This window comes from Capricornis sumatraensis, chromosome 19 (assembly GCF_032405125.1).
Source record: "Capricornis sumatraensis isolate serow.1 chromosome 19, serow.2, whole genome shotgun sequence".
Classification (NCBI taxonomy): Eukaryota; Metazoa; Chordata; class Mammalia; order Artiodactyla; family Bovidae; genus Capricornis; species Capricornis sumatraensis.
Window position 1 is genome coordinate 62,950,192 of NC_091087.1, and position 24,836 is coordinate 62,975,027.

The following is a 24,836-nucleotide window of genomic DNA, read 5'->3' on the forward strand; positions in this document are numbered from 1 at the left end:
CCGACTCAATGGACATGAGTTTGGGTGGACTCCAGGAGTTGGTGATGGACAGGGAGGCCTGGCGTGCTGTGATTCATGGGGTCGCAAAGAGTCGGACAGAACTGAGTGACTGAACTGAACTGAATTGAACTGAACCCGACTCTTTCTGTTTTTTGGCATCAGACTGCCCACTAACAGAGGAGTGTCAATGGATCGATCATAACATCTCACTTCTCTGCCCACAGTGATGGGTACAAGAGGCACATGATCAGGCTTGGACACTAGAATCCTTTCCTGGTCATTTTTGTACTGAAGGCTAGAAAACAAAACTCCCTTGCTTCTCAGATCATGGGACTGACAGGATGTATCCTTAAGGATGCTGGGGCTACATTTTCTGTCTACAACGAAAAAGGCCCTCTGAAGTGAGAGAGAATAAATTCAAGCAGAGGGAAGAAAAAGAAAAACATAGTTCATCCTGCTCATCCAACAGTACTGTGAATTATCCTAGTATCTATCTATTTACACACACAAACACACAGTTTTACTTATTCATTTATTGCTTAAAACATTTTTCTTTTTTTTATTTGCAATGGAAACAACTTGCCTAGACATCTGTGTATTTTCTATCTCTACTAGCTGCCACCTCCTCTAACCTAGCCCTATTCAATATCCTAAATAAATATTGAAGAATAAGCAATAACATAATCTACTTTGCTCAAATCCAGGAAGTTAAATGTTTTATGGGTTAACATATATTGAAAACAATGCATGCCCATGTTTTGAACTCAAGATAATGTCAGGGTTGTAAAAGAGAAATAAATGACATAATGTTTGCCTTTAAGGAAGACTCCATATAAAAACAAAATTCCAATGATTTAATCTCCCTTGCTACTCTATCATAGCTTCTTACCCTTCCTTTAAATCTTAAAACATTGTTTGTCTGTGATTATACTGCCTTTCCAATTATATGAATATATTTATGTCTGTATTTGGTATCATAAAACATATTCCCCCAATAGGAACTTTTTAAAACTAATTTTTAAAATTTTATAACAATTTTAGAAATACAGAAAATTCGTAAAAATATGATTTCCCATATACTCAACATCTAGTCACCCGTGTTATTAACATCCTATAACAGCATGGTAGATTTGTGACAATCAACCAATAAAACATTATTATTCATTAAAGTCCAAGTTTATTAAAATTTCCTTAGTTTTTACCTAATGTTCTTTTTCCATTCCAGAATCCTGTCTAGAATACCACAAAATATTCTTTTGGCTGTGAAAGTTTTCAGACTTTCCTTGTTTTTGATGACTTTGATATAACGTGTAGGATTATTACTTGGAGAAGTCAATGGCAACCCACTCCAGTGTTCTTGCCTGGAGAACCCCAGGGACACGGGAGCCTGGTGGGCTGCCGTCTCTGAGGTCACACAGAGTCGGACACGACTGAAGCGACTTAGCAGAATTATTACTGGTCAGGTATTTTTCAGAATGTCCCTCAGTTGAGATTTGTCTGATGTTTTCCTTGTGATTAGATAGGGTTATAGGGTTTTGGGGAGGAAGACTACAGAGTGCTACTCTCAGCCCATCATATCAAAGGTACATACTACCCACACAACTTATCAATGTTGCTGTTAACCTTGATCACCTGGTTTAAGGAGCTGATTTTTACCTCAATTTGTTTAATACCGAATTCAGAACCACCTATGTTGTCTTGTTGTTTAGTTCCTAAGTCATGTCCAAGTCTTTTTTAACCCCCATGAACTGTAGCCCACCATGCTCCTCTGTCCATGGAATTCTCCAGGCAAGAATACTGGACTGGGTTGCCATTTTCTTCTTCAGGGCATCTGCCTGACCCAGGGATCAAACCTACATCTCCTGCATTGCACAAGGATTTCTATCACTGAGCCACCTGGGAAGCCCCTAAATAGAGCACTTGTACACTGTCTTGGTAATATCTGGTTTGGGCTGTTTAATAGGGAGAAGAGCTTGAAGAAGTAAGCATCAAAGCAGATTAAAAAGAAGTTTTTTTCCCTGGGGGAAGGGTGGAAAGAGGATTGATTTTCTAGCTTCAGCCCTGCCACTTACTAGATGTATGACTCTGGGCAAGTTACTTCCAACATCTGTAAAACGGAATAATGGTAGCAAAGAGTTAAGCACCTGATGAAAAAACGTATGTGAATGTGAAACTAATGATATACTTTTACATGCTAGAATCTCATATAAAAATGAAAACACTTTCTATAAAGAAAGAGTAACATCTTAAGCAGTTAACATCACTTTACAGATTAATTTTCAACTGCTGGGCTAAGCAAAGCAAGGCCAATATGAAATTGAGGAAAGGATAGGTGTCCATTATAATCAAGGATTTCACATTTTTGTCTTGCCTTTTATTTTCTGCCAAAGAAGTCTGGTTGTTCTTTCTTGGATTTTATGAAGCCAGAGCAAAGGACTCAAGCTAGATATAAAGTAAATACTAAAAATTTTGTTTTTTTTTTAATCTGTGGGAGAGAAATTATCACTCTTTGAGGGTGCAATAATTTTTCTAGGCTTCTCTAAGACTATTAGGCAGGTAACTTTATTTTTGAAATGGGTAGGAAGCAGAGAATAATTATTCTATGACAAGTCTTCCGCCTCAAAATCATACCACTCTGATTTGAATGAATACCAAAGTTTTTGCATTTGAGGGGTTTTATGCACATGTACGTTCTTGAACCAGATGTCTGAAAAAATAAATCAGCTCCACCTTCTCCTTAAACAGCATAGAGCCAATAACTTTTAAAACTTTCATGTAAGGACAAAGGAAATATGCAGAAAAATAAAAAAGAATTAGGGGCTTTTTCTGCATCACTGTAATAAAGCCGAACATATAGCAACAGTTAGCCTGGTAGCCTCTTATAACGCAAACAGCAATGATGTTAGATACCGATGATCCGAATCCAAGCCTAATTCTGTCTCAAGATACGGGTCTTTGCGAAAGTTTCTGGGACATATTTGTGCTCATCCATAAAACTGTGTTGCTGAGAGGATAACATGGAAAAGTGTTTCCCTTGTGACTCAGATGGTAAAGCATCTGTCTGCCAACATGGGAGACACTAGTTCAATCCTTGGGTTAGGAAGGTTCCCTAGAGAAGATGGCAACCCACACCCAATAGTCTTGCCTGGAATTGCATGGACAGAGGAGCCTGGAGGGCTACAGTCCATGGGGGGTCCCAAAAGAATGGGACATGAATTTTCAACTAAACAACAACAAAGCATGCAGAAACAATTTGTAAGAGAGCTATTATCTCTCTCCTAGAATGTGCTTGCTATTAGTAACAGCATAAGTTATTATTCATTGTGGGCAGCTTCTGGACTTTCTATTTGGAAGACTAGCTCGAGGCAAAAGCAACAGCGAGTTTAGGAACAGTTTCTAAAAGCTCACCCTTTCTGAATTTCTTTCCCTTAGTGTGAAAGCAGTAATCTTGGACCAGGCTGGCACCACCCCTTTCAGTCATAAAGCTTAGTTCTAGTTCTTCTTGCTTTTCTCTGTAATATTTGAAACACTGCTATTTCATGGTCATTTTCTTTTGGTTGTTTTTTTCTCTTCACAATGTCAGCACAAGAGAGAAAATCTACTGAAGCAAGTACAAAATCTTTCTTGTCTCCCCTTCTGCTGCGGCTCACCTAAGTTTTCCCTACATGGCGGTTGCAGCCTCATTTCAGCTCAGTTCAGTTCAGTCGCTCAGTCGTGTCCGACTCTTTGCGACCCCATGAATCGCAGCATGCCAGGCCACCCTGTCCATCACCATCTCCCGGAGTTCACTCAGACTCACGTCCATCGAGTCCGTGATGCCATCCAGCCATCTCATCCTCGGTCGTCCCCTTCTCCTCCTACCCCCAATCCCACCCAGCGTCAGAGTCTTTTCCAACGAGTCAACTCTTTGCATGAGGTGGCCAAAGTATTGGAGTTTCAGCTTCAGCATCAGTCCTTCCAAAGAAATCCCAGGGCTGATCTCCTTCAAAATGGACTGGTTGGATCTCCTTGAAGTTCGAGGGACTCTCAAGAGTCTTCTCCAACACCACAGTTCAAAAGCATCAATCCTTCAGCGCTCAGCCTTCTTCACAGTCCAACTCTCACATCCATACATGACCTCTGGAAACACCATAGCCTTGACTAGACGGACCTTTGTTGGCAAAGTAATGTCTCTGCTTTTGAATATACTATCTAGGTTGGTCATAACTTTTCTTCCAAGGAGTAAGCGTCTTTTAATGTCATGGCTCCACTCACCATCTGCAGTGATTTTGGAGCCCCCCAAAATAAAGTCTGACACTGTTTCCACTGTTTCCCCATCTATTTCCCATGAAGTGATGGGACCAGATGCCATGATCTTTGTTTCCTGAATGTTGAGCTTTAAGCCAACTTTTTCACTCTCCTCTTTCACTTTCATCAAGAGGCTTTTTAGTTCCTCTTCACTTTCTGCCATAAGGGTGGTGTCATCTGCATATCTGAGGTTATTGATATTTCTCCTGGCAATCTTGATTCCAGCTTGTGCTTCCTCCAGACCAGTGTTTCTCATGATGTACTCTGCATAGAAGTTAAATAAGCAGGGGGACAATATACAGCCTTGATGTACTCCTTTTCCTATTTGGAACCAGTCTGTTGTTCCATGTCTAGTTCTAACTGTTGCTTCCTGACCTGCATACAGATTTCTCAAGAGGCAGGTCAGGTGGTCTGGTATTCCCATCTCTCTCAGAATTTTCCACAGTTTATTGTGATCCACACAGTCAACGGCTTTGGCATAGTCACTAAAGCAGAAATAGATGTTTTTCTGGAACTCTCTTGGTTTTTCCATGATCCAGCGGCTGTTGGCAATTTGATCTCTGGTTCCTCTGCCTTTTCTAAATCCAGCTTGAACATCTAGAAGTTCACGGTTCATGTATTGCTGAAGCCTGGGCTTGGAAAATTTTGAGCATTACTTTACTAGCATGTGAGATGAGTGCAATTGTGTGGTAGTTTGAGCATTCTTTGGCATTGTCTTTCTTTGGGATTGGAAGGAAAACTGACCTTTTCCAGTCCTGTGGCCACTGCTGAGTTTTCCAAATTTGCTGGCATATTGAGTGCAGCACTTTCACAGCATCATCTTTCAGGATTTGAAACAGCTCAACTAGAATTCCATCACCTACAGTAGCTTTGTTCATAGTGATGCTTTCTAAGGCCCACTTGACTTCACATTCCAGGATGTCTGGCTCTAGATTAGTGATCACATCATCATGATTATCTGGGTCATGAAGTTCTTTTTTGTACAGTTCTTCTGTGTATTCTTGCCACCTCTTCTTAATATCTTCTGCTTCTGTTAGGTCCATACCATTTCTGTCCTTTATTGAGCCCATCTTTGCATGAAATGTTCCCTTGGTATCTCTAATTTCCTTGAAGAGATCTCTAGTCTTTCCCATTCTATTGTTTTCCTCTATTTCTTTGCATTAATCGCTGAAGAAGGCTTCTTATCTCTTCTTGCTATTCTTTGGAACTCTGCATTCAGATGCTTATATCTTTCATTTTCTCCTTTGCTTTTTGCTTCTCTTCTCTTCACAGCCTCAGACGTCCTCAAAAACAAAAACTCTCATGAGGGCCTAGACCGTGGGTCAAGGGCATTCACCAGGTAAAAGCCGAAGAGATTCCGGTTCAGGTACAAGAGCTAATCCAGAGAGCCAAACGGACCACACACTTCCACACAGAGATAAATCGCGCGAGATAAGACTGAGAGGAGCGACACAAGTCCACTTTCTCGCGAGAAGAGGAGGCTTCGACAGCTCAGTTCGGTTCAGTCGCTCAGTCGTGTACGGCTCTTTGCGACCCCATGGACTACAGCATGCCAGGCTTCCCTGTCCATCACCAACTCCTGGAGTTTACTCAAACTCACGTCCATCCAGTTGGTGATGCCATCCAACCATCTCATCCTCTGTCGTCCCCTTCTCTTCCCGCCTTCAGTCTTTCCTAGCATCAGGGTCTTTTCCAATGAGTCAGTTCTTCACATCAGGTGGCCAAAGTATTGGAGTTTCAGCTTCAGCATCATTCCTTCCAAAGAACACCCAGGGCTGATCTCCTTTAGAATGGACTGGTTGGATCTCCTTGCAGTCCAAGGGACTCTCAAGAGTCTTCTCCAAGACCACAGCTCAAAAGCATCAATTCTTTGGCACTCGGCTTTCTTTATAGTCCAACTCTCACATCCATACATGACTACTGGAAAAACCATAGCTTTGACTAGATGGACCTTTGTCCTGCTTTTTAATATGCTGTCTAGGTTGATCATAGTTTTTCTTCCAAGGAGCAAGCGTCTTTTAATTTCATGGCTACAGTCACCATCTGCAGTAATTTTGCTGCTGCTGCTAAGTTGCTTCAGTCGTGTCCGACTCTGTGTGACCCCATAGACGGCAGCCCACTAGGCTCCTCTGTCCGTGGGATTCTCCAAGCAAGAATACTGGAGTGGGTTGTCACTTCCTTCTCCAGTGCATGAAAGTGAAAAGTGAAAGTGAAGTCGCTCAGTTGTGCTGGACTCTTAGTGACCCCATGGACTGCAGCCTACCAGGCTCCTCCATCCATGGGATTTTCCAGGCAAGAGTACTGGAGTGGGTTGACATTGCCTTCTCTGAGTAATTTTTGCAGTAATTTTGGAGCCCCCCAAAATAAAGTCTGTCACTGTTTCCATTTTCTGGAAGTTCATGGTTCATGTCCTGTTGAAGCCTGGCTTGGAGAATTTTGAACATTACTTTGCTAGCGTGTAAGATGAGTGCAATTGTGCAGTAGTTTGAACATTCTCTGGCACTGCCTTTCTTTGGGATTGGAAGGAAAACTGACCTTTTCCAGTCCTGTGGCCACTGCTGAGTTTTCCAAATTTGCTGGCATATTGACCGCAGGACTTTCACAGCATCATCTTTTAGGATTTGAAACAGCTCAACTGAAATTTCATCACGTCCACTAGCTCTGTTCGTAGTGAGGTTTCCTAAGGCCCACTTGACCTCACCTTCCAGGATGTCTGGCTCTAGATGGGTGATCACACCATCCTGATTATCTGAGTCGTGAAGATCTTTTTTATACAGTTCTTCTGTGTATTCTTGCCACCTCTTGTTAATATCTTCTGCTTCTGTTAGGTCCCTACAATTTCTGTCCTTTATTAAGTCCATCTTTGCATAGAATGTTCCCTTGGTATCTGTAATTTTCTTGACTATATCTCATCTTTCCTATTCTATCATTTTCTTCTATTTCTTTGCATTGATCCCCAAGGAAGGCTTTCTTATCTCTCCTTGCTATTCTTTGGAATTTGCATTCAGATGGGTATATCTTTCTTTTTCTCCTCTGCCTTTAGCTTCTCTTCTTTTCTCAACTATTTGTAAGGCCTCCTCAGACAACCATTCTGCCGTTTTGTATTTCTTTTTCTTGGGGATAGTCTTGATCACTGCCTCTTGTACAATGTAACGTACCTCCATCCATAGTTCTTCAGGCACTTTGTCTATCAGATCTAATCCCTTGAATCCATTTTTCACTTCCACTGTATAATCGTAAGTGATTTTATTTAGGTCATAACCTGAATGGTCTAGTGGTTTCCCCTACTTTCTTCAATTTAAGTCTGAATTTGACAATAAGAAGTTCACGATGTGAGCCACAGTCAGGGGAACCTAGTAAACGGCTCCCTTGGCGACCCGGACCCAGCCAATGGGCGGGGCCAGAATTAAGCCCACCCCCTTCCGGCTTCTTTCCCCGCCTCCTAACCCTGAGGTATTGGGCCTGGGGTGCGAGCTGCCGGGTTCTCCTGGTTCCGCCCAGCTGGTGCAGGGTCTAGTTGAAAGCCTAGGTAACGCTCTTTGGCAGGATTTGAAGGAGGGGACGGGGAGGGGCCTACGGCTTGCGGCCCCGCCCCCTTCTCCGGTTCGCCGGCGGGCGGATCCGCCGGCCTCCAGCTTCAGTGGGCTCTGGATCCGCGTCCCCCAGGCAACTCATCATCCGTGGCATAAGTTTCTGCCCGCCGGTGTTGTCGCCTGGGCACGGGGGCACAGCCTGGTTCGGCCCCATGATGGGCTTCTGGGCGAACCGGCGGGCCGGCCGCCTTGCCCTCCGTTCTGGTGGTCCTGCTGGTGGTGATCGCGGTCCTCGCCTTCAATTACTGGAGCATCTCCTCCCGCTACGTCCTGCTTCAGGAGGAGGTGGCAGAACTGCAGGGCCGGGTCCTGCGCACCGAAGTGGGCCGCAGGCGCCAGGAAATCCCAATTCGGACCTCCTGCTCTTGGTGGACTTGCACAAGAAACAGATTGACCAGAAAGAGGCCGATTACCGCCGCCTCAGCAGCCGGCTGCAGACCAGAGAGGGCCTGGGGAAAAGATGTGAAGATGACAGGGTAAGGACGAACCCTTTTCTATCAACCCCCATAGTTTCTTTCAGCTCCATGGTGGGGGTGTTTGCCTGGCCATGGCTGCCTATGCCTTCCAGAATTTCAGCCTTGGAGCCTCCCTTTACTTCCAACAACCCTATTTCTGTCAGACTTCAACTGGTTTACCACTGCCATTTTCCGTTTCCTGCTAGGTGAAACTACAGGTTTTTGGTTCTCAAGAGTGGCTTCTACGTGGATTCCGCCTTTTCTCCAAGCTCAGCTGCTGATCTTCTCTCCTATGTGGCCGGTGGCCTTACCTTTACAGATACGCAGATCGGGAGACTGCCAGATTTGGTGTGAGTATTGTTGCTTTATACTTTATTCCGTGCACACTGAGCGTTGTTAATTTCTTTATTTAAAGAATGTGACCTCCTCTAACCCTTCTGCTTATGGCGATCACCGTATTTTTTAAGCAGTCCAACTGCTCTTAAATCTCTATAGGGCTATGTATTAAGCAGTTAAAGAATCAGAATTACTGCCTTTTTTTGTGATCAAAATATTTTTATAGGGGGGCTGTGGAGCCATATATGAGCCACGCTTGTGACTTGGATATAGGTAATTCAAAATTATGTACTCAGTTTGAATTAGCCCAAAAGAATCTAAAAATGCATTCTAAGCAACAGAATCTCATATCATTGTCCTAACTGATCTCAAAAGGAAATAAAAATGCAATTTTGTATGCTTAACTTTTAGGGTTAGTGTTGGAAAGCCATACTAGGTTTAAATTGTGACAGGTTAAGGCTAGACTGTAGCTAGACCCATGCTGAGTAGTCTTTGTTCTCACCAGCATATTGGGAACTATATTTTGTTAACTTATGACCTATGCAATTTTTGTTGATATACCAGACCTGTGAAAATTTCTGGATGGGCTAAGTATAATAGATACCTTTCTTTCTGGACCCTCTTTTGGTAATCTTTACATTGTTTTTGTGTGTGTTCCCATTATAAGTTTTTATTTTGTATGTCAATTACTCATAGTTAATCATTTTAAATTAAAGTCTCCTGAGCTCCCAACTTCCTTACTGTCACCAGCCTCCACCTTGTTTCTTATTTCATGAAGATTGAGGCCCTCGGGTAAGTGCTTTTCAATAGCCTACACCTTCACCATAACATAGCTTCCGAAAGGAGCAACAGATTGGCAAATTATACTACATACTGAAATTCTCTTGGGTGGAATAAGCAGAAATCCAAGAAATTTTGGAGTATTAAAAGGAGATCTTCAGACTTGGATGGTTAGGCGTTCATTTCAGTTCAGTTCAGTTCAGTTCAGTCCAGTTCAGTTCAGTCGATCAGTCATGTCCAACTGTTTGCGACACCATGAAATGCAGCACTTCAGGCCTCCCTGTCCATCACCAACTCCCGGAGTTCACCCAAACTCATGTCCATCGAGCTGGTGATGCCATCCAGCCATCTCATCCTCTGTTGTCCCCTTCTCCTCCTGCCTCCAATCCCTCCCAGCATCAAAATCTTTTCCAATGAGTCAACTCTTCACATGAAGTGGCCAAAGTATTGGAGTTTCAGCTTCAGCATCAGTCCTTCCAAAGAACACCCAGGACTGATCTCTTTTAGAATGGACTGGTTGGATCTCCTTGAAGTTCGAGGGACTCTCAAGAGTCTTCTTCAGCACCACAGTTCAAAAGCATCAATTCTTCAGTGCTCAGCTTTCTTCGGGTCCAACTTTCATATCCATACATGATCACTGGAAAAACCATAGCCTTGACTAGATGGACCTTTGTTGGCAAAATAATGTCTCTGCTTCTGAATATACTATCTAGGTTGGTCATAACTTTTCTTCCAAGGAGTAAGTGTCTTTTAATTTCATGGCTGCACTCACCATCTGCAGTGATTTTGGAGCCCCCCAAAATAAAGTCTGACACTGTTTCCACTGTTTCCCCATCTATTTCCCGTGAAGTGATGGGACCAGATGCCATGATCTTTGTTTTCTGAATGTTGAGCTTTAAGCCAACTTTTTCACTCTCCTCTTTCACTTTCATCAAGAGGCTTTTTAGTTCCTCTTCACTTTCTGCCATAAGGGTGGTATCATCTGCATATCTGAGGTTATTGATATTTCTCCTGGCAATCTTGATTCCAGCTTGTGCTTCCTCCAGACCAGTGTTTCTCATGATGTACTCTGCATAGAAGTTAGATAAGCAGGGGGACAATATACAGCCTTGATGTACTCCTTTTCCTATTTGGAACCAGTCTGTTGTTCCATGTCTAGTTCTAACTGTTGCTTCCTGACCTGCATACAGATTTCTCAAGAGGCAGGTCAGGTGGTCTGGTATTCCCATCTCTCTCAGAATTTTCCACAGTTTATTGTGATCCACACAGTCAACGGCTTTGGCATAGTCACTAAAGCAGAAATAGATGTTTTTCTGGAACTCTCTTGGTTTTTCCATGATCCAGCAGATGTTGGCAATTTGATCTCTGGTTCCTCTGCCTTTTCTAAATCCAGCTTGAACATCTGGAAGTTCACGGTTCACATATTGCTGAAGCCTGGCTTGGAGAATTTTGAGCATTATTTTATTAGCGTGTGAGATGAGTGCAGTTGTGCAGTAGTTTGAGCATTCTCTGGCATTGCCTTTCTTTGGAATTGGAATGAAAACTGATCTTTTCCAGTCCTGTGGCCACTGCTGAGTTTTCCACAGTTGCTGGCATATTGAGTGCAGCACTTTCACAGCATCATCTTTCAGGATTTGAAACAGCTCAACTGGAATTCCATCACCTCCACTAGCTTTGTTCATAGTGATGCTTTCTAAGGCCCACTTGACTTCACATTCCAGGATGTCTGGCTCTAGGTGAGTGATCATACCATCGTGATTATCTGGGTCATGAAGATCTTTTTTGTACAGTTCTTCTATGTATTCTTGCCACCTCTTCTTAATATCTTCTGCTTCTGTTAGGTCCAGACCATTTCTGTCCTTTATCGAGCCCATCTTTGCATGAAATGTTCCCTTTGTAGCTCTGATTTTCTTGAAGAGATCTCTAGTCTGTCCCATTCTGTTCTTTTCCTCTATTTCTATTCAGATTCTCTACAATCTGAAAAGAATGATAAGTCTTTTCTAGTTGCTTATACTCTGGATTCCATTTCTTCCATCTGCTGGACTGTGATTATCAGTTTCTTTCTGTAGGTTTTCACTTTTACCTTCAACCAGATGTAGGTGTTCGCTGTTCTAAAATTTTTTGTATTCTTCTGTATACTCCATTCTCCCAGTCAACCAATGTCTTTGTTTTTACTTTCACTGCTAAACTCTAGTTATTGATTGGTGGTCTATAAATGTTTCAGGTATTTCTTTTTTCCTCCCCACCCTAATTTTTTTCATTCTGTATACCGTCCTTGTTTCCTCCTCTTCTGAAGCTATTTTCTTGAAGGTCACAAATGGCAGTCTTCCTGGTCAAATCAAAAAGCATTTTTATTCTTATTTTTTTTCACTTTCTCCATTGATTGTCTCTAGCGACTTCACTTTGACTTTTCACTTTCATGCATTGGAGAAGGAAATGGCAACCCACTCCAGTATTCTTGCCTAGAGAATCCCAGGGACAGAGGAGCCTAATGGGCTGCCGTCTATGGGGCTGCACAGAGTTGGACACGACTGAAGCGACTTAGCAGCAGCAGCAGCAGCATTTTGGAAACTATCTCCTTTCTTGCTTCTTTATCATTGACTTCTCTGGATTTGCTTCTTACCTTTTTCACTACACTTATTCTTTTCTGGATATCCCCCTACCCCTGCAACTGTCTAATAATGATTGGGTCTTGGGTCTTTGTTTTCCCCTTACACCAGTATTTCTCAAGGTGGTGTTCAGCAGAATACTGTCCTAGAAATTGTTCATAGATGCTCAGGACGAAAAAGGGAAACTTTCTTTTTGGAGGAAAATGTTGAACAGTGTAAGTAGTATATCCTCCTCTTGGAATTTATAATCCTGCTAGCATGTAAAGGCTCTGAGAGATATGTTAGTAAAGAAGCCTACTTGATTTTGTTTAACTAAGTCTCCATCAGTTAATTTGATCACCGACGATGATTTTCATGGCCTGCTTGTTACCATGGTACAGAAGAATGTAGCAAAGCACACTAGTCTGAGAAATGTTGCCCTAGGTATCTGGATGATGCATAGACGAACTTTGTCTTTTAGAGGTGTTTCCTTTATTCCTGCTGCTCCCTCAAAAGAGCTGAAAAGAGAGATTTATCACGTGTAAATGATCTAAAATCCTTCTGGATGGTGATAATGTTGGAGAAAGAAGTAAATTTGACAATTAAAAATGTCTTTCTTTTTAAACTAGACTTGTTTTAATGTTTAATCATGTTAATGTAGTCTCTTTAAAGTAAAGGCTCTCTCTGCCTTTCAGGGTTTTTACATATAGCACGCACTGGTGCTGACCCCTTCAGTAGTCATTTGTACCCCCTTTGGTTTTGTATGTATCCTTCCTGTTGACTCAGGGCTGTGTCCTGATTGGTCTAAACTGCTGCTGCTGCTAAGTCGCTTCAGTCGTATCCGACTCTGTGCGACCCCATAGACGGCAGCCCACCAGGCTCCCCCGTCCCTGGGATTCTCCAGGCAAGAACTCTGGAGTGGGTTGCCATTTCCTTCTCCAATGCATGAAAGTGAAAAGTGAAAGTGAAGTCGCTCAGTCGTGTCTGACTCCTAGCAACCCCATGGAGTGCAGCCTACAAGCCTCCTCCATCCATGGGATTTTCCAGGCAAGAATACTGGAGTGGGGTGCTATTGCTGATAACAGTAATTTCATTATTCCCAGTGGTTAGTTTAGGAAGGGGCTGGCTAGTGAGTTGTGAGCAGAAGCTTCCTTGCTCCTTAAAAGAGTCGTACTTGCACCTGAGTGATATTCTTCCCCCAAATCAAAAATCTCCAGTCTAATCATAAGAAAGCATCAGACAAACTCACATTCAGGGACATTCTACAAAGTACCTGAGACGTACTCTTCAAAGAGTCACACTTGAAGAGGCTCTTCTGCCAGAGGTTGTTGCTTCACCATGTGATACATGATATTAGGGTAACCAGAGTGCCAAAAAAGTTAGCTGAGGCACTGAAGATGAAGATGGCAGAGTGGAGGGTTATAATAGCGTACTGGCACAAATAAAGAGAAATTCCCCGGGCCTTCCCTGGTGGCTCAGTGGTACACAGTCTGCCTGCCAATGCAGGAGACATGGGTTCAATGCATGACCTGGGAACATCCCACATGCTTTGGAGCAACTAAGCCTGTGCAGCCACAACTGCTGAGCCTGTCTTCTAAAGCCCAGGAGTTGCAACGGCTGAGCCCACATGCTGCAGCTACTGAAGCCGGCGCATCCTGGAACCTGTGCTCTGCAGTAGGAGAAGCCGCCGCAGTGAGAAGCCCGAGCACTGCAAGGAGAAAGTAGCCCTGCTTGCCGCAACTAGAGAAAAGCCAGGGAGCAGCACTGAAGACCCAGCACAGCCAAAAATAAACAAAATTAAATAAACAAAATTTAAAAAATTCCTATTGTGTAAGCCAGTCATGTTGAGAGTTCGTTAGTTACAGCTTAACTAAGGTATCCTGACTATTAAGATTTTCATTGTCACAGTGGTGTCTGAGACGTAGGTTAAATCTTCTATATCCCCAGGCAGTGTGGGCAGTGGCCTCAAACCTACATGTGGTTTGAGTGTTCCTCAATGGACTTTATCTTAAGATCAATAGTGGTGTTTGGATGCCTGACTCGGTACTTGCTTCACAGTCTTTTGGAGATCAGGATCCTTAGGTGGCATCACCTCCCTATATATCCTTCCCTACTCCATGGATGTTCCAAGCAAAAACTCCCTTTGCCCTGATGAGATAGCTGCCTTAGGTATGATGTGTGTGTAGGGAGTTTTGGCAAGGCCGCCCTTGTTTAAGTTACCTTTTAAAAAAAGTTATTTTAGAACGTTCAGGATCTATGGGATTATTGCAAAGATAGTACAGACAGTTTCCTCATACCCCACACCTAGTTTTTCCTGTTTTCATGTTAACATGGCACATTTGTCATAATTAATCAACCCCTATTGATGCATTCAGAAAACTAAGATCATGGCATCGGGTCCCTTCACTTCATGGCAAATAGATGGGGAAACAATGGAAACAGTGACAGACTTTATTTTCTTGGGTTCCAAGATCACTGCAGATGGTGACTGCAGCCATGAAATTAAAAGACGCTTGCTCCTTGGAAGAAAAGCTGTGACCAACCTAGACAGCATATTAAAAAGCAGAGGCATCACTTTGCCAACAAAGGTCCAAATAGTCAAAGCTATGGTTTTTCCAGCATTCATGTACAGATATGAAAGTTGGACCATAAAGAAGGCTGAGCACTGAAGAATTGATGCTTTCGAACTGTGGTGTTGGAGAAGACTCTTGAGAGTCCCTTGGACTGCAAGGAGATCAAACCAGTCAATCCAAAAGGAAATCAACCCTGAATACTCATTGGAAGGACTAATGCTGCAGCTGAAGCTCCAATGCTTTGGCCGCCTCATGCGAACAGCTGACTCGTTGGAAAAGACCATAATGCTGGGAAAGATTGAAGGCAGGAGGAAAAGGGGACAATGGAGGGTGAGATGGTTGGATGGTATCACCCATTCAATGGACATGAATTTAAGCAAACTCTGGGAGATAGTGAAGGACAGAGGAGCCTGGTGTGCTGCATTTCATGGGGTGGCAAATAGTCAGACGTGACTGAGTGACTGAACACCACAATTGATACATTATTAATAATTGAAGTCTATACTTTATTTAGATTTTCTCAGTTTTTCCCTAATGCCCTTTTTCTGTTCCAGGATCCCATCTAAGGTTCCACATTACATTTAGTTGTCATGTCTCTTTAGGCTTCTTTTAGTTTTTTTCAGACTTTATTTTTTATGATCTTGACAGTTTTGTTTTTCATAATCTTTGGGTATTTAGTTAGTTGTTTTTGGCTGTGCTGGGTCTTTGTTGCTGCAAGAGCTTTTCTCTAGTTGCAGCGAGTGGGGCTACTGTCTCATTGCAGTGCTGGGACTGCTCATTGCAGTGGCTCCTCTTATTGTGGACCGCGGGCTCTAGGGTGTGTGGGCTTCATTAGTTGCAGCACATGGGCTTAGTAACTGTGGCTTCCAGACTCTGGAGCTCAGGCTTAGTCGCTCCGTGGCATGTGGGATCTTCCCGGATCAGGGATCAAATCTACATCTCCTGCTTTGGCAGGCGGATTCTTTCCTACTGAGCCACTAGGGAAGCTATGATCTTGACAGTTTTGATGATTACAGGTTAGGTGTTTTGTAGAATGCCACTGTATTGGGATTTGTTTGATGCTTTTCTCAGGATTAGACTCAGGTTATGGTTTGGGGGAGGAAGATGGCAGAGTAAGGTACAATTCTCATCATATCAAGAGAACATCTCTCAAAATGACTTATGTCTCGATGTTGACCTTGATCACCTGACTTGAGGTAGTGTTTGTCAGGTTTCTTCACTGTAAAGTTACTCTTTTTTCCTCCTTTTTCGTGCTGTACTCTTTGAAAGGAGATTGCTGTGTGCAGCCAACGCTTAATGAGTTGGGAGTTATATTCTGTCTCCTGAAGGGCAGAGGATGTATGTAAATTACTTGCAATTTTTCTGCATGGACCTTTGTCTCTTCTCCCTTATTTATTACTCAGTTCTTGATTTATATCAGTATCAACTCATGGATATTTATTTTATACTTTAGTTTAGAATCAACTGCTACTTTATTTTGTTGCTCAAATTGTTCCAGCTTTGGCCACTGGGAGCTCTTTCGTTTGCCTCCAGACAGAGTACCCCATCATTGTCACAAACCCCTTCCTTAGTTTCTGTCACTACAAGATGCTCTGGCTTATCTTGTATACTTCCTGCCCCAGTCCTAGAATCCTTCTCCACAGAGCTCTAGATCCTTTTACTGGAAAACAGTATTAGAGACCAAAGTCTAGGTGCTAGGTGTACTGAGTGCTACTATCAGACTGTCTGTGGAAATCTTGAAATTCCTGCTCCATAGACACCAGGAAGGTGACACTGGATATCTTCCAATTATTATTCTGTCTTGCCATTTTCAGTTTGTTACCTGGGCTGTTAGAACACAGAAGTTCTTTCTTTTTTCCTACACTTGGAACTTTTTATTTTGTGTTGAGGTATAGCTGATTAACAGTGTTGTAATAGTTTCAGGTGAACAGTGAAGGGACTCAGCCATACACGTTCGTGTATCCATTCTTCCTCCATCCTCCCCTCAATCCAGGCTGCCACATAACATTGAGCAGAGTTTCCTGGGCTATATAGTAGGTCCTTGTTGGTTATCCATTTTAAATACAGCAGCATGTACATGACCATCCCGAACTCTCTAACTCTCCCTTCCCTCTAGCAATCATAAGAACACAGAAATTCTTTAAGGAAGCCTGAAATTGTCCTTGAAAGTGAGAAACAAGGTCCACTTCTCTGGGATCCCCCCATATTTACCTTGTTTGTTTTTGTTTAAACTTCCTCCCTAAAGGGTTTCAGTCTAGAGGAGTGTGTTAGTTGTCAACAGCTACCATACAAAACACTACGGATTGGTTGGCTAAAAACAGCAGAAATTTGTGTTCTGATGGTCCTGGAGTCTAGAAACCCAAGGCTGACGTACTGGCAGGTCGGTTTCTTCTGGAGCCTCTCTCCTTGGCTTGCGGATGGCCTCCTTCTTGCTGCTTTGTCATTGCATGGCTATGCTTCTGCGCTCCTGCACAGAAGAGGAAGAACTCCTCTTCTTATAAGGGTACTAGGCATATTGGATTAGGGTCCCACCCTAATGGCCTCATTTTAACTTAATTACCTCTTTAAAGACCTTATTTCCAAATAGGTCACTTCCGAGGTACTGGATGTTGAGACCTCATTGTGTGGGTTTGCGGGAACACAGTTCAGCCCATGACAAGAGGGAATCTGTGACACACATGCTGCTTTTTCTTTCCTCTTTCTGTGAGAAAGACCCTTTCTTCTAATTCCCTAGGTGTGGGCTATTTCTCCTATCCTAACTTGAATTCTTCCTGCCTGTATCTTGTACCACAGTTATGGTGGGCCAAGGCAAGCTCTTGATAAATCAAAGCTGTTTGAATATAGAAAAAGTCCTTCCCAAAACTGTTGTTTCGTTACAGATGGAAAAAAAGAAAATCAGTTTTGAGGTTTGAAGCTGAACAGTAAATGACCTCTTTTCCCTCTAACAACCATAATCCTCCTTGAGGCAGTACATACGTTTGCTTGAACAGGGGAAAGGTCATGTGCCAGAAAGGAGGGTGGGAAACATATTGCTTTTTTGTTTTTTAATACCCTCATTGTGTGTATATGTACCCAATGCTCATATACATAACAAATACATATGTGTAAAAACCATGGCATGGAATAAGTGTTCATTACCATGATCTCAAGTCCTGACTATGCCATTTAGTATGTGTAGAACCTCGGGCAAGTCACTTAACTTCTCTGTGCCTTGGATCCACATCTGTAAAATGAGGACAATAACAGTTACCTCTCTCATTCTTATGAAGTTTAAATGAATGAATTCATTTAAATGCTTTGAACAGTGATGCTTTGAACAGTGAGTACCACATTGTTAAAAAAAAAAGAAAGAAATGTTTAGTAAGTGTTATGTTAGCTATTATTCCACAACTGCTTCCTTATTTCTGACCTGCCTTCTTCCCAGGATGGAATTCTATCTGAGTTCCTGCTCAACATCTGGTTCCAGTTCTAGCCAGCCTGCCTTTCCCTTTGCTCCTAGTTGTCTGACTCTCCTCTTGCCACCTTTCCTGGTCCATTTCTAAATAGGCATAGTTGACTCCTCTCATTCTTGTCTCAGCCGACTCCCCAACACCTGCCTTTCTATTGTTGTTTAGTCACAAAGTGTCCACCTCTTTGTGACCCCATGGACTGTGGTCCACCAGGCTCCACTCTCCATGGGATTTCCCAGACAAGAATACTGGAGTGGGTTGCCGTTTCCTCCTCCACTGATGCCTGCCTCTGTGATTTGAAGATCAGCCATGCGCAGTTCCTCTAACACTCTGCACATGGAAACTCCTGCCTTTGCCGCCTCGGTCATCACCTGGCCAAATTCCAGCTGTCATTTAATTGCTACTTCAGATTACTCGTAAACCATACAGAGCTCATGACTCCTTTCTAGACTGCATCCCTTTCCTACCTCCTTGGTCCCTCTAATGTAATGTATTGAGACTGAGGTTAGACATTTTGGTATCATCTTTGATTACTTGAGCATCTCAGACTCAGTGATCAACATACAGAGGAGTTACTTGATCAGACTGAGTTTTTTTAAAAAATTCACTCTGGTTGCAGAATAGAGAATTGATGGGAAAGGAAGCAGGAGCTTCCTAACTAGTCTCCTTGCCCTGAGCTCTATTTCTTTCAGTTAGTCCTACCCCCTTAAGCAAACCAGATCTCGCTCCAACCTTACTTTCAGAGTTGTATCACTCACTGTGTCAAGTCAGAATTCTGCTGTCTAGCCTTTAGGGTCTCCCATGGAGGCCCTCCGTCTGCTTTTGTCGCCCACTGTCTCCTGACGCAAACTGTTCCGGATGTGCTGCTTTGCTAACCTTTGTCTCCTCGCCTGCCTTTCTGCGTCATGTCAGTTCCTGTTTCTGCACTTCTGTTCCTATCATTTGACTCATAGCTTCTGGCCTCTTTTCTGTTATACCAGCCTTTCGGTGCATCAACCATGAAGCCCTCTGACTTCTGACCTGGCATGTGCATTTTTTAATATACAGTTAACATTTATTGTTTGAACCACACTAAATTATTTTGTTTTTCATTTTTCACTGATAGCTTCTTAGATGTTAACTTTGTCTTCTCAACAAAATTTTAAATTCCTTGAGGAAGGACCATATTTAAAATTTTTTCCAGTGAGTTCTTGATCATTCTTAGTGCCAATACCAAGTGTTACGGGTTACAGGATTAGAGTGGACCCTAATCCAGTCTGTGTCCTTATAAGAAGAGGAAATTTGGATACATAAAGAGACATGGGGAAGAAGGCCACATGGAGATGGAGGCCTTGACTGGAGAGATGCATTTATAGGCCAAGGAATGCCAAGGATTGGTAGCAACCACTAGAAGCTAAGAAAAAGGCAAAGAAGAATCCTCCTTTAGGGCCTTCAAATAGAGAGCATGGTCCTATAGACAACTTAATTTTAGACTTCTAGACTCCAGAACTGTGAGAGAATATTTTTGGTTGTTTTAGTCGCTGGACTTGTGGTTTGTTTTGTCGTTGTTTAGTTGCTAAGTAGTGTCCAACTCTTTTTTGACCCCACGACTATGAACTATAGGATTGTAGCCCCCCAGGCTCCTCTGTCCACTGGTTTTCCCGGGCAGGAATCCTGGTACTTGGCTATAATGGCTCTAGGAAACTAATATAAGATTGAGTAAAAACTCTGGCAGACTTTTGAAAGTTATTTTATTTTTGTAGAAATTGACAAGCTGACTCTAAAATATATGGCAGTGCAAATAACCTAGAATAGCCAAAACAATTTTAAAAAGAACAAAGTAGGAGAACTTAATACTCCCTGATTTCAAGACTTATTATGTAGTAATATAATACTATATAGACACAGTAACAAGACTGTGGAGTTATTGAAGACAAGAGGCATATAAATCACTGGGATGGAATGGAGTGCACAAATAGACCCACAGATATGTGGTCAATTAACTTTTGGTGAAAAGTGCCAAGGCAGTTTAATGGGGAAAGGGAAGTCTTTTCAACAAAAGATACTAAAGCAACTGGATATCTTTATGGTGGTGGGGTGGGTGGTGCTGTTATAGAACTTGTGCTACTTCACAACATAAATAAAATTAACTTGGATCATGGACCTAAATGTAAAAGGTAAAGCTATAAATCTTCTAGAAGACAAAACAGGAGAAAATATATGTGACTTTGGATTGGCATGGGTTTTTGAGGACACAAAAAGCTTGAACCATAAAGAGAAAAATAGATAAATTTGGCTATCAAAATTAAAACCTTTGCTCCTCAAAAGGCACTACTTAAAAAAAAAAAAGAAAGAAAAAGCAAGTCATGGGCTGAAAGACATATTCAGAATACATCTATCAGATAGGAGAATTGTATCAGTGCAGCCCCCTATACCAGGACCCAGCCCACCTACCAACAGGCCAGCACCAGCCCTAATACCCTCCTTTGCCCCGGCCCTACTGAGCATCAGGCCAGCTCTAAGACCCCAGGGCTGTACAATCAGAGACCCAGGAACCCTGCTCAGCCTACCAGCATGTTATCACTAGCCCCTGGGACCTCTTGGGCCCCATACTCACCTACCAGCAGGCCAATACCACTTCAACCCCTTAGCTAGCTACCCTAGTATCCAGCCCCACTCACTAGTGGCCCAGCACCAGCTTTGAGACACCCTAGACCCTGCAACCTGCTGTGTCAGGAGTTGGTCCCACCCAGCAGTGGACCAACACTAGCCCTCGGATCCCAGGCCCCTCACCCAGTAGCCTGTGATCCAGCCTCACCAACCAGGGGCCAGCAGCCTCCACACAAGGAAAGGCCTGGTAACCAATGGAACAGGCTGTACCTATCAGACTGCCCACAGTAGACCACCAACAACATGGCCCAGGTAGGAGGCTCCCCTAGAGCATGTAGCTCTGATGACCAAAGGGGAGTGTGCTGTTGGGATGCATAGGACATCTACAAAAGCCCACTTTCCCAAGGCTGGGAAATGAAATCAACCTACCAGATACTTAGAAATAAAAACAGTAAATTAGGCAAAATGAGGCAACAGAAGAGTATCTTCCAAATGAAGGAGCAAGATAAAACCCCAAAAGAGCTCAGTGAAGTGGAGATGGGCAATCTGCCCATCTCTGTAGATAGTTCACGGTAATGGGCATAAAGATGTTCAAAGAACTCGGGAGAAGATTGAATGAGCAGAGTGATGTTAGTTTTTAACAAAGAATGAGAAAATAAAAACAAAAAAGAACCGAACAGATGAAGAATACAATAACTGAAATGAAAAGTACACTAGAAGGAATCAACAGTAGCTTAGATGATATAGTAGATTAGATGAATGAATCAGTGAGCTGGAAGGCAGAATAGTGGAAATCACTGAAGCTGAACAGAAAACGGAAAACACTTTAAGAGAAACTTAAAGCATCGTGAGAAATTAAAATTACTGCATGCCTTGCCTGTGCCAAGAAGAACACAAACTTTAGTCAAAGGGAACGTTAATTCTCTTACAAAGAAGCAGCCAAAATGCGGAAACCTTTGGTCTTCATTCACAAAAAATAGTTCCTTGCTTGATGAAGTTACAGTTCAAGTATTCCCTGTTGCATCAGAGGACATATACCCACATCACCACACTATATGAATTGCTTCTTTTCTTCTGTGGAATGGGTGGAAGGAATCTCCTTGAATGTTCTTCTAGGTTTTTCTGTTTAAATTGTAGCCAACAGTTTTCAAGAATCAGTTTTACGATCTTCATGGAACTTCCTGAGATTACTCTGACCTTATCATGGGAGCAAGAAGAAGCAGAAAAATAAGGAAAGGAGAAAGGAAGACAGAAAAGTGGATACATATGTCTAAGATCTTTGTAGTAGGAGTACATTAACCTCTGGGAGGTTGCCCATGGATCTCACATGGCTGGCAGGTGACTGAGTTGGAATTTGAACTCAAGTTCTTTCTGACTCCAGAGACCAGAATAAATGCTCAGCTATGAAGGGGCTTCTCAGGTGGCGCTAGTGGTAAAGAACTGGGCGGCCAATGCAAGAGACATAATAGACAAGGGTTCGATCCCTGGTTGGGGAAGATCCCCTGGAGGAGGCACTCACTCCATACTGGAGGCAACCCACTCCACTATTCTGGCCTGGAGAATCCCAAGGACAGAGGAAGCTGGCAGGCTATAGTCCATGGGGTCATAAAAAGTTGGACAAGACTGAAGTGACTTAGCACGGAGGGTGACCTTGAATTAGGGGAAACCTTCCGCGGAGCTCTTTGGCCTTGTGGATCCCTTCCCAAAGACAATGTCCAGTGCTCCCAGGAGACTGCCTGATCGCTGTTGTTGGAATGAACACAGATCCTTTCTTGGGTCACCTGTGTAGACCAATGGCACCACCCCTCTCCCCTCTTGCCCACCTCTTTTCCCCTCCCCCAATACCTGAACAAGCCCCAGAGGAGTCATTTCCTGTGTGAGCTCCCCTCCACCCACAGGAATTTAATATCTGCAGTGAGTAGAGAGTAAACTTCCTGGAACCTCAGGACACATTCCCCCCAAGATGATGCAGATGCCGATAGCAAGCCTTTTATTTTTTTAAAGGCCGTCTCCAACATGGAAACTGGCAATGCAAAAGGTCCATGTGAGCAATCTTAAGGTACCACAGCAGCTTCGGGAGAAGGTGACTGCAGGGACGTGGACTCCCCGCTTTCCTTTATGTCCTCTTTTTAGCCCATGTTTTTCAGAGCGAGTAGGTGCCATGGTGATAGGTACCATAAAAATAGATGGAGCACAGCACCCAGTGCGGGGCGGTGGAGCTGGCCGTTCCCATGGAAACGCATCACCAGTGGGGAGAACCCGGGACTCAGCTGTGTTCTGGCTACAGTGCAGGGCAGGCCCCCCGAAGGACCGACTCCTGACCGGTCACCCTTGCAGCCAGGGGAGAAGATGCTGCTTTAGTGTGGCTCCTTGAGGCTTCCAACATTCTCCTCATGATTGTCTGAGCTCCCTGACTGCACACCTCCCTCCAAGGGCACCTGAGGGGCCTCTCTCTGAATCGACCCAGAGACTGCCTATGTAGCTCTGGCTTTCATCTGGGCCAATTGTGCAGTGCCCAGTTGCTCAGTCGTGTCCAACTCTTTGCGACCCCATGGACTGTAGCCCACCAGGCTCCTCTGTCCATGGGATTCTTCAGGCAAGAATACTGGAGTGGATTGCCATTTCATCCTCCAGGAGATCTTCCTGACCCATGGATCAAACCCATATCCTCTGAGTCTGCTGCCATTGGTAGGCGAATTCTTTACCACTGAGCCACTGCAAAGCAATCTGGGCCAATAGTGACCTGTAAACTAACCCTGCCAAGGTTCCCATCCCCACTGATGTAAGCGCCCTGTTCCCATCCTGACTGGATGGGGGACAGTGCCTCGTTTTATGCAATGGTAATAAAGAGCTTTTACAACTGGGATCGAATCCAGGACATTTGGTGGCTAGGAATACTCATAAAATGAAATCTCAGAGGATCTCACCCAGAAAGCAGAGCGGAGAGGGGTAACATCTCTGTTAGGGACCAAACGACGGGCTCTAGGACCTGAGTCATGTTTACCAGAAAAAGACAGGACATGTGCTCATCCTGCCTGGCCAATCATGTAACGCCAGCTACTCCTGTAACTGAGACAAAGAACTGCCTGTATATAAGCCGCCATACTCCTTTGTTTGGGGCTCTTGTCGGATTCCACTGTGCTGGAAGAGACTTGGGCCCTAGCGCGCTAGAAATAAACTCCCTTCTTGCCTTTGCATTATCGTGGTGGACTTGCTCTCTCGGTCGGTTCGGAGATACGGGCTCGGTGCATAACAGTCTCAGGTTGTGCTTTCAGTTTGTGAACCCTCCCTCAGGCAATACAGACTCAGGCCAGGTCTCAGCTGTTTCTGGAGGCACCGAAACACCCTTTGAAAGAACTGGTTGAGCCATCCTGTAGAATCTATATAACCATCTCGGCATCCCTATCTGTGAGGTACATGCTGAGTTGCTTCAGTTGTATCCAACTCTTTGAAACCCTGTGGACTGTAGCCTGCCAGGCTCCTCCATCCGTGGGATTCTCCAGGCAAGAACACTGGAGTGGGTTGCCATTCCCTTCTCCAGGGGATCCTCCCATCCCAGGGATCTAACCCCCTTCTCCTGTGGCTCCTGAGCTGTTGGGGAAGCCCATCGCTGTCTATAGATGTGTGTGAATGATCCTTTTGGAACTCAGCTTGTGTTTGTTTGGATTTAGGGCAATTATACAAATTCTGAAATATAACCCATATGTACACATGCCCTTTAAACCGAACTGTCTTATATTAGACCTGGTATAAGAGGACTAAGTTTAAAAGACATATGTTATATGTGTCCTATCATATTTTCTTCTGCAATAGGGCTCTATTATATATGTTTGTTTCCATACATTTACACTGCCAGATGGCATACGTCCTTCAGGGCAGCATGACTATAATTCTGGATTAAAGTATACTTCTGAGACTAGTCATTCTAAGTAATGACCAATTCAAGATAATCTTACTCTCAATTAAAGAAACACACACATACTCTTAACAAATCAATTTTTTAAACTGATAATCATAGCACCATCAACTCACGAATTACTGCCTTGGTAGTTACAGATTATGAAAATCATAGCACTGGGGGACTTCCCTAGTGGCTCAGCAGTTAAGACCTCCACTCCCAAAGCAGGGAGCACAGGTTCGATCCCTGGTCAGGGAACTAAGATCCCACATGCCAAACAAACAAAGA

The 24,836-nt window shown here is 43.5% G+C and overlaps 1 protein-coding gene across 1 annotated transcript in view; it reads left to right on the forward strand.

The window, feature by feature from the left end:
* The first annotated feature begins 8,032 nt into the window (after nt 1–8,032).
* Nucleotides 8,033–24,836, forward strand: part of DGLUCY (D-glutamate cyclase) — an 85,740-nt gene continuing 68,936 nt past the window's right edge. Inside the window, 1 exon segment of the mRNA XM_068990984.1 lies at nt 8,033–8,356. Within this exon segment, the coding sequence (XP_068847085.1) occupies nt 8,033–8,356 (324 nt within the window).